Below are 11,272 nucleotides of genomic sequence, written 5' to 3' on the forward strand. Positions count from 1 at the left end.
TCAAATCTTTTACCGAATATGCCAAAATACAAGTAAGTTTGAAAACCGTGATTTTTCCCAAAACTCCTTTCAACAATAAGTAAGATGTTTCATTTTCAGATAGCATGAGGAAAGTACATCTCTATGCCTACATGTCAAGATACAGCTAAAACCATAAATGTCCCAAAACTGGATAGAAGAAGGAAATGCATCTCTATGCATGTATCTCAAGTGCGCATATCAAATGCAATGCATCTTGATGATGAGCTCGTATACTCACACTCTCATAGTACTCAATCTCACTGCCTTGCATCCTCTCTCACTATACTTAATGCTCAGCACACTCAATCACTCAGCGTTGTACAATACCCACTGCAGCGTGCAGCCCGATCCATATATATATACAGTCTACTGCGCTCACTGGGCATGTGCAGACTCCGGATGGGCTCCTTCAGCCCAAGCTCTATATCGTTGTGGATTGCAGCCCGATCCCATAAAATGTAATCAATATATCGCTGTGGCATGTAGACCGATCCCATAAAATATAATCAATATATCGCTGCGGCGTGCAGCCCGATCCCATAATGTCACTCTCACTCAGGCCCTCGGCCTCACTCAGTCATCAATTTCTCCAGTCTCACTCACGGGCTAACAATGTCATGAAACTAACCCGACAACAATGATATGATGTATCAATAAATAATTTCTGAGATTGGGTTATGGTATGAATGCATGGATATGACTGAGTACGAAATATCACTGAAATCAGTAAGATGACAGTAAGAAATAACCACTACGGGTCCAACAGTATCATTATAATGCCTTAACATGATATCTAGCATGAATGATAGCTTAACTACTTTATTACATGGTGGAAATACGGATATCAATGAAGTAGGACCACTAAATAGTGCCATAGAAGCAGCAGAGTCTCAATTCACATGGTGCACGCCCATACGCCCATCACCTAGCATGTGCGTCACCTCAATACAAATCACATAACACGTATTGCGGGGTTTCATACCCTCAGCACTAAGTTTAGAAGAGTTACTTACCTCGAACGAGCCAATACCAATGCCGAACAAGCTATGCAATGCTCCAAAAATGCCATCACGTGCGTAGCGACCTCCGAACAGCTCAAAACTTGCCAAAAGCAACTCAAATATATTAAATAAAGCCCAAGGAAACAATTCCAAATAATAAAGATCGAATCCTTAATCAAAACCCAAAACCGGCCAAAAATCAAACCCGAGCCCGCACCTCGGAAACCAGCAAATCTTAAAAAATCTGACAACCCATTCAATTATAAGTCCAACCATAGTAGTTTCACTCAAATCTGACTCCAATTCGATGTTCCAAACTCAAAAATTCATATTATGAAACTTTAGGCCAAAACCCCCAATTTCCTCTTTAAATTCACAATCCAATTACCAAAATGAAGGTAGATTCATGAAATATAACCAATTCATATGGTGACATTTGCTTCAAAAATCACCTCAATGCGAGCTTGGAAATGTTAAAATGAAGCCAAAACCGTGAACCCTTGTATTTAGCATTCTTCCCAGCACTTTCACACCTGTGACACATTAGCCGCTTCTGCGGCGTTGCTTTTGCAACCAAAATCACGCTACTGCGAAGAAGCACTGGAGACTTGCCTTCGCACCTGCGGTAAAATACCCGCATCTGCGCACTCGTAGGTGCGCACCCAAATATCGCTATTGCGTTTCCAACCGCTTCAGCGCTCAACTCACTGCATATGTGCCTTCGTAGATCGAAGCAATCTCCACTTCTGCAGAACCCTGCTCCCAGCAATATTTCCGCTCCTACGAACCCTTCATCGCTTCTGCGACCATCACACTTGCGCAAACCAGCCGCAGGTGCGGTCACACCAAAACCAGCAATAGCAACATTGAAGAAAAATATCTGAAATCAATCTGAAACACGCCCGAGCCCCTCGGGACCCCGTCCAAACATACCCACAAGTAACATAACATAACACGGACCTACTCGAGGCCTCAAAACACATATCAAAAAATTGAAATAATGAATCACACCTCAAATAAAAATCTATGAACTTTTCACTTTCAATTTCCAAAATTCACGCCGAAACATATCAAATCATCCCGGAATGAACCCATATTTTCACACAAGTCGTAAATGACAAGACGAAGCTATTCCAATTCCCGGAACCATAATCCGAATCCGATATCCTCAAAGTTAACTGCCAGTCAAACTTATGAACTTTCCAAACTTTCAAATTTCTAATTTTTGCCAACTTGTGCCGAAACCTTCTAAAAACAACCCTATGCAAATCCTGGCATACGCCCATGTCCAAAATCACCATCCGGACCTAACAGAACCATCAAAACTCCGTTCTGGGGTCAAATTCACAAAAAGCCAAACTTGGTCAACTCTTTCAACTTAAAGCTTTAATAATGAAATTTATTCTTCCAAACCGATTCCGAATAACCAAAAAACCAAAACCGATGATTCCCATAAGTCATAATACATCATACGGAGCTAGGCATGCACATAAACTACCAAGCGAAGTGCAAATTCTCAAAACAACTGGTCGGGTCGTTACAACATATCAGGGAACTGGCACATCTGGCCGTGACAATGCTCCTTCAACCACCTCGATTTCCTTCTTTAGATTCAATCAACAATCACTTTCCTTCAACATCAAGCCAAAAGATCAACACCCCAACTTCAGTCCCCACCACTCAAGTCATACCTCCAGTAATCAAATCTCCCTACGTACCATATTACGTTCAAACACCAAAAAACCCACCTATCACCACCAACGCAACTCACACCTCTTCTCGTGACGGAGTCACTTTTACCACTCACCCTAATCAGCACATACCCGTGGCACATACCACCGCCCCTGAGCGATATGTTCCTCCTGTATATGCCATTTCTGAACCTACCTTTACAGCGCCTATCACTGTCAGGGTACCTTATGAGATTGACCAATACGCCGAGATGGAGACGGAAGCTAGGTGTAAGAAAGAGGATTTAGTATCTGAGCAACTGCAAATCTTGATAAAATAAATGAAGAACCTCCAAGTCTCCCAAGGAAGTGAAAGTTTGAACTACGAGGATCTGTGTATCCATGCCCACGCGCATTTGAGATTATATTATGGCAAGTTAGTCGGAGTGGGGAGGAACAAGAAGCTAAGAATGAAGTTATTCATAAGGAGCCTGACGGGAGAAACACTCACCTGGTATACTCGATAGGATCCACGAAACTGGAGAAACTGGCAAGATATGGCAGATGACTTCATGAATCAAATTCAATTCAACACAAAAATCACTACCGATAGGTTTGCACTGGTGAACCTGCAAAAAAATCCATACTAGTCATTCCAAGAATATGCATGTCGGTGGAGGTCAGAGGCTGCCAGGGCACAACCTCTAGTGGACGACAGTGAATTAACCAAGTATTTTATCAAAGTCCAAGAAGGGATATACTTCAAAACAATGATGGGAATGATGAGACAGAAATTCCCCGAGCTAGTCAAGATGGGAGATTTCATAGAAGAAGGTATAAAATCTGGTAAAGTACAGTCCATGGCTGCACTGCAAGCGGCCAGCAAGGCAATCCAATCAGGGTCAATTGGTAGCTGAAAGAAGAAGAAAGAGGAGGTCTCAGCAATCGTCCCATACTATCAACGCAACCCACATCATGAAAACATTTCCTATTCCCCAAACAACCATTCACCACTACCCGCTTACGCTCCAGTCTATAACACCAAACCATATTACCACCCTCAACCCCAATACAACCCTCCTCGAGACCACAACAACCCGAACCCACAATGACCATATACCACTACCCACCAAAATCGACCCACTTATGCACCATGCCCTCATCCCAATTTTGAAAAGAGGGGTCCCAAAAATTATACTCCGATTACTGAGCCTCTAGCCCAATTGTTCGAGAGATTGAGAAGAGCATGATTGATACATCTAGAGGAAGGAAGGATTCTTAAGTATCCCTCTAAGGATTTTGATGCAACTAAAAGGTGTGTGTACCATTCCAACATGCCTGGGCATGATACTGAAGATTGTTTTAAGCTAAAAATGAGATTGAAACACTAATCAAGAGCGGAGCCATTCAGTGCACTCCGGCGCCACCCAATGCGAATCGCAATCCGCTGCTAAATCATAGAAACCAGGGGGTCAACATGATCACATTGGATGAAGAATATGATCTGGAGGGAATGATTGTCCCAATAGGAAATGCAGAAACCGCCAGGATCTCACCTCAAAAGGCTCCAATTAATATTGTACAAGTGAGACCTATGGTGACAATCCAAACTTGTCATCAACAATATGGCGTTGCTACAGAGGACGAAGATAGTAGGGAATATAAAATTGTCCCATGGACGTACCAGCAGAAGGGGAAGGCCAAGATGACAGACTCTGCTACAGACCATGGTATGACTAGGTCTAGGAGATGCTACGCTCTTGAAGATGCAAATCTAGGGAACTTGGGAAGAGAGAAGATTCAAAGAAGGAACATAACTGACCCAGAAGTTGCCGAATTCTTGAAGAGAATATCGACCAAAGGGTACTTCATGGAGGAGTAACTGAAGAAAACTCCAGCACAAATGTCAATCATGGATTTGCTGATGAGTTCCGATAGTCATAAGGATGCCCTATTGAAAGTACCAAGTGGGATAAGTGTACCAAGGAACACCACTAGTGAGGTGCTGGCCGCGACAATTGGGAAAATGGTCTAAGAAAATATGATCACTTTTAGAAGAGAAGAACTTCCTGTTGAAGGCGTAAGTCACAACAAACCCCTTGATATCACTGTAAAATATGGGGACAAAGTGGTGTCTCGAGTGCCGGTTGAAGGAGGATCAGGAGTCAATATGTTCCCGCTCTCTACCCTACAGGAGTTGGGAATTTATTTGAGGGAAGTCAAGGAAAGTCACCTGAGGGTAAGGGCTTTTGATGGTTTACGAAAAGATGTCATCGGAGAAATTTATCTGGCTTTGCAGATTGGGCCGGTCGAATTTCCCATATGGTTTCAAGTAATGGATATCTCTTCTTCACACAACTTGCTTCTAGGAAAGACCTAGATACACATGGCATGGGCCGTCCCACCCACTATGTTGTCTCATTTATTAAAGGACTAGACGAAGTTGCTTTCCATGCAGTAAAAATCATGCAGACCGCCGAAAAGGATGAGACTAAACAAAACTCGGGAATACAGTTGCCGTATAGATCCCAGATAGCTATTAGGGAGATGATTAAATATGGATATAGACCCGGAACAGAATTGGGAGCCAGGACAGACGGGATCATAGAGCCAATTGAACCTAATGGGCAGAAAGGAAGGGTCGGCATAGGATATCAGCCTCCGGTGGGGAAAACTCATACCGGTAGCTCGGGGAAAACTCATACCGGTGCCAAAGCATGTTTCAAGTATGAGCAATAGTTCATTTCCAGAAGATGATATCATTGATGAGATGGGAAAGTTGTTTTTGAATATGATTGAAGAATTCTATGAATGGACTAACATCAAGACACCGACTATCAGGGATATTGAACTAGGGGAAGAGTTGCAGAATTGGACCACCGGTCCATCTTTGGTTCGCCGGGAGGCTTGGTAGTGTGGAACTGTAAAAGGTTTCTTTTATGAAAAGTGCACGGTCAATTGAGGCATGCACTGTGTCTGTACCTTTTTGTCATTTACCTCTTTTGAACAATTAGATGTGTAAAGATAACGTTGAGCGCAATGACCCAGATTACGAGGAGTATGATGAGAGTATGATGCTAAAAAATCTCCCACAGGAGATTGAACAACTGGAGAGTCAAAAAAATCCCAACCTCGATGAAACAGAAGTGGTCAACCTCGGAAATGAAGAAGACGTGAAAACAATCAGAATAAGCATTCATCTAGAAGTCGAGCAGAAGGAAAAACTGGTTGAGCTCCTCCGACAATACATCATTGTGTTCGCATGGCCATGATGACATGCCGGGATTAAGCACTAACATTGTCTCGCATTGACTGCCCACCGATTCTACCAGACCGCCGGTCAAATAGAAACCTATAAAATTCAAACCTGATTTAAGTCTGAGGATAAAGGAGGAAGTGACCAAGCAGATAAAGGAAAATGTGGTAAGGTCACCAATTATCCCAGCTGGTTGGCAAATATCATCCCAGCACCCAAGAAAGACAAAAAGATCAGGATATACATGGATTACCGAGATGTCAAAAAAGCTAGTCTAAAGGATGACTTCCCTTGACCAAATATCCACATCCTCATGGACAAATGTGCGAAGCATGAACTGCAGTCATTTGTGGATTGTTTCGCTGGGTACCACAAAATCTTGATGCACGAGGAAGATGCAGAAAAGACAGCCTTTACCACACCTTGGGGAGTTTACTGCTATAGAGTCATTTCATTCGGTCTCAAGAATGCTAGTTCCACCTACATGAGGGCCATGACGACCCTTTTTCATGACATGATTCATAAGGAGATCAAAATGTATGTGGATGACATCATTATCAAATCTCGAAAGAGTTCAGAGCATTTGGAGGACTTGAGGAAATGTTTTGAGCGCCTGCATAGGTACAATTTGAAATTGAATCTGGCAAAGTGCGTGTTCGGGGTCCCTGCTAGAAAACTTATGGGCTTCATTGTAAGCAGGAAAGTGATAGAACTGGCCCCATCAAAAATCAAGGCCATCCAAGAATTGCCACCGCCCAAGAGTAAGAGAGATGTGATGAGTTTCTTGGGTAGACTAAATTACATTAGTCGTTTCATAGCCCAGTCCACGATAATCTGTGAACCCATTTTCAAGTTGCTAAAAAAGGATGCTACCACAAAATGGACAAAAGATTGTTAGAAAGCCTTAGACAGAATCAAGGAGTATCTGTCAAATCCACCAGTACTGGTTCCCCCTGAGCCTGGGAAGCCATTGTAACTATATTTGTCAGTCTTGGATAACGCCTTCGGCTATGTGATGGGGAAACATGACAAAAATGGGAGAAAGGAGCAGGCCATCTACTACTTAAGTAAGAAGTTCATGCCATGCGTGTCCAAATATACTTTGATAGAACGCACTTGTTGTGTTCTGACTTGGATCGCCAAGAAACTAAAGCATAGACTACAAATCTGATATCTCGACTCGAGTCGCTCAAATACATCTTCAATAAGTCAATGCCGGCCGAAAAGCTCGCTAAATGAAAAATTCTCCTCGATGAATTTGACATTGTGTACATAACTCAGAAGCCTATCAAATGGCAAGCTTTAGCCGACCACCTCATAGAGAATCCAATGGACGAAGATCACAAGCCACTCACTACGTATTTTCCTGATGAAGAGGTATTATTTGCTGGAGAAGATATTGCATAGTCATACCCTGTATGGAAATGTTTTTCGATGGAGCAGCAAACATTAAAGGAGTCAGAATTAGGACAGTCCTAATTTCGGAATCCGGACAACACTATCCAGCATCGGCAAAGATAAGATTCCCTTATACTAATAATATAGGTAAATACACAGCGTGCACCATTAGGATCAGAATGGCAGTCGGCATGAACATCAAAGAACTTTTGGTCATAGGAGATTCCAATCTATTGATATACTAAGTCCAAGGGGAATGGTCCACCAAAATTGTCAAGATCCTTCTGTACATGCACTACATGAAAGAGCTATGCAAGAAGTTCACGAAGATTGAGTTCAAGCACATCCCCAGGATTCAAAACGAGTTCGCCGACGCCCTCGCAACTCTATCATCCATGATTCAGCATCCATACAAGAACTGCATCGACCATATAGAGGTAGAGATGAGGGATCAACATGCATATTTCTTCCACGTAAATGAAGAGCTAGATAGTAAACCATGGTATCACGAAATTAGGAAATTCCTTGCAACCAGAGAGTACTTGGAAAATGCTACTAATAGTCAAAAGCGATCCCTCAGGAGGTTGGCGAACCACGTTTTCCTCAACGGGGAAGTCCTGTACAGGAGGACCCCAGACTTGGGTTTGTTGAGATGTGTAGATGTCGTCGAGGCAACAAGGATATTGGAAGAAATATGCATAGAAACGTGTGGACCCCACATGAAAGGGTTCACATTAGCCAAGAAGATCTTGAGAGCTAGATACGTACAGAAGTTTCACCGAAGCTAGATTCATGGGATTTCATCCAGGTTCTGCCAAATGAGTTGAATCTTATGGGTTCACCTTGGCCATTCGCCGCTTGGGGCATGGACGTGATTGGACCTAAGAGCCTGTTGCATCAAATGGGAATCACTTCATCTTGGTAGCTATCAACTACTTCACTAAATGGGTTGAAGCATCTGCCTACAAGGTCGTCATAAAGAAGGTAGTAGCAAATTTTATCCGAAACAACATCGTCTGCAGATTTGGAATGCCGGGGTCAATCATTACAGACAACGCCGCTAACCTCAATAGTGACCTCATGAGAGAAATATGTGAGAAGTTTAGAATTAGTCACCGCAACTCCACACCCTATAGACCACAACTAAATAGGACAGTTGAGGCAGCCAACAAGCAGATCAAAAGGATTCTACGAAATACACTGGATAATCAAAGGCAATGGAATTAGACTATCTTTCGCCTTACTGGATTATCGGACCACCATGAGAACATCCACTGGGGCAACACTGTACATGTTAGTATACGACACAAAAGCTGTGACACCCGTAGAGGTCGAGATACCATCTTTAAAGGTCATTCAAGAGGCCAAGTTAGACGATCCATAGTGGATACTGTTCAGATAGGAGCAACTCATGCTAATCTATGAGAAGAGAATGGATGCAGTATGCCATGGTCAGCTATATCAGAACATGATATCCAGTATATTTAACAAAAAGGGTGAAGACTCATCATTTCGCAGCGAGGAAGTTGGTCCTGAAGAAAATATTTCCCCACCAAAAAGAAGCCAAAGGAAAGTTCATACCAAACTGGCAAGGTCCTTACGTGGTTCACCGAGTATTATCGGGTGGAGCTCTAATCTTGACAGAAATGGATGGAAGAATCAACACGAAGCCCATCAACATAGACGCAATCAAGAGATAGTATGTTTAAAGACAAATAGAGTTAGGGTTTTTAGTGTAACAGAACTACGTTCAACCTGACTTCCCACGGAGGGATACGTAGGCGATCCACGTAGTGTTCGATTTCTCTCCCTCCTTCATTTTGTAATAGAAAACAAAATATCACATTTGTGTGTTGCTCTGGAACTACGCCGATTTGATTTCCTCATGAAGGAATACGTAGGCAATCCTCATCATATTTAGTCATCTTTTGTAATTGAACTATGTTCTAGCCTGATTCCATTTGGATACGTAGGCAGTCTGAATCAGACTCGGTCATTTTATTCTTAATCTCGTCATTTTTGCATCTATTGTAATCGAACTATGTCTTGACTTGATTCCACTTGGATACATGGGCTGCCTAAGTCAGGCTCGGTCATCTTCATCATATTTTGTCATCATCCATGAACTACGTTCAGACCTGATTCCATTTTGGATAAGCAGGCAACTGAAAGGGTTCGGTCATAGCCTAAGGAAAAACCTTTGAATTGCATTAGTTGAATTAGGACGCAGTCGCAACGGCAAGTAGCTGCATTGTCAAGCATCACGAAGGATCAACATTAACTGGACAATTGTTTTAAAAGAAGATGCTCACGTTTGGAGTACTTTTCGTAAACATATCATAATCCAGAACGATGACATATATCTTAAAACAAAGCTTTTCAAACTTGTTTTTTTTAAAAAAATACAGTAATTTGTTCCACCTACCAAACTTCATGGCGTAACCATATCAAAGGCCGGGGCAAACCAACACTATGGCCGACACAAACCAACTTCCCCGCTCCCACTAAGAACTTTTCTTTGAGTGCAGGATCAACAGGAAGCAAGGAAATGTTCGGATCACACTGGGAAAATAACGGATCTACCACTTTTCAAGGATTATCATCCTTTATCCTTTACTAAAATTTTCTTTGTATAGCTGAAGCTAATCCTTGAATATTTTATCGGTACCTCACAGTCAGACCATTGATGCAAAAAAGGCACAATGTACATCGCAAACCGTTTGCTCAATCAATCAATGCACCTTGTACAAATTGAACTGTTGGCTTCACAAATTGAAGCCTTGTATATAGCGAATCGCCTGCTCAACCAATCGGAGAACCTTGTGCAAATGAACCACTGGCTTCACCAACTGAAGTCCTGTATATAGCAAATCGTTAGCTCAATCGATCGGAGTGCCCTGTACAAATCAAACACCGGCTTTGCCAATCGAAGCCTTATATAAAGCAAACTGTTCATTCCACCAAGAGAATAATCCACACCACCACTCTATCGCAACGGAGGCCGGAATAGACAGTCACAAACCTCGTCACCAACGTTCTGCCAATCAATGGCTGCAACTTAGCTTCACAGTCAAGAATATCTCTTGGGCATGCTTTTCTTTCCTTTACTACTACCTTGAATGTTTTGAAGCTTTGCTCATGCAGCTTTAGGCATGATTACAGTTTAAGTTAGTCACTCCCAACTGCAGATTATTTTACATTTTAGTGCAAAGCTCTCCTAACAAGCGGAAACGCACTCTACAAAATAAGCTCTCCCAATAAGTGGAGACATTTTCTCAGTGCAAAGCTCTCCCAACGAGCGGAGATGCACTCTACAAGTCAATCTTTCCCAACTAGCGGAGACACTTTTTAATGCTCTGACAGCTGTGGAAAGGTACACAACCCGGCTAACAAATCGAGTCAGGTTCAAGTATCCCATCATAACGATCACAAATAATGACTTGTCGGTAACCAGGCATCATCATTCTTGCATCATTTACATCAAATCATGATATATTCTGTATTGCAATATATGGGTATGTGTGTATTTCATTTTTGCAGGAACAAATATCACAACGTGGAACTCTTTCTAAGAAGCAAACCAAACTACAATGCTATGAGTGACAACAAACTCAATAGCGGGCTAAGGATCCAAGTACATACACAAAACGACTAGTGGAACTCCAAATCTTCAATTCCTCCAAATCAAGCCGCAAAATTCAAGTTATCATAAGTGCCCAATGATCCATCTCGTCGTATCGTCATAATACGATACTAGGGCAGTTCCTGCGAGCATCATTTCCTAAAAATCCTCACTCCAGAATTACATGAGGCCTGATCCTCGTTAAGCCCGAGGTATGTAAGCAATTCAAAGACAGAATTCGGCCCCAACTTCCCCTAAATCTTCCTCAACTCTCCCTAAAATTATGCAAACATTAATATCCCTC

At 42.3% G+C, this 11,272-nt stretch overlaps 1 protein-coding gene across 1 annotated transcript; it reads left to right on the forward strand.

Annotated features, from left to right (window-relative positions):
* The first annotated feature begins 7,636 nt into the window (after positions 1–7,636).
* Positions 7,637–8,134, forward strand: LOC104094636 (uncharacterized). Its single transcript, XM_009600598.1, has one exon. It carries the CDS (start codon positions 7,637–7,639, stop codon positions 8,132–8,134), a length of 498 nt encoding a protein of 165 aa, XP_009598893.1.
* Positions 8,135–11,272: the final 3,138 nt, after the last annotated feature.

Source organism: Nicotiana tomentosiformis, chromosome 8, assembly GCF_000390325.3.
Source record: "Nicotiana tomentosiformis chromosome 8, ASM39032v3, whole genome shotgun sequence".
In the NCBI taxonomy this organism is placed as follows: domain Eukaryota; kingdom Viridiplantae; phylum Streptophyta; class Magnoliopsida; order Solanales; family Solanaceae; genus Nicotiana; species Nicotiana tomentosiformis.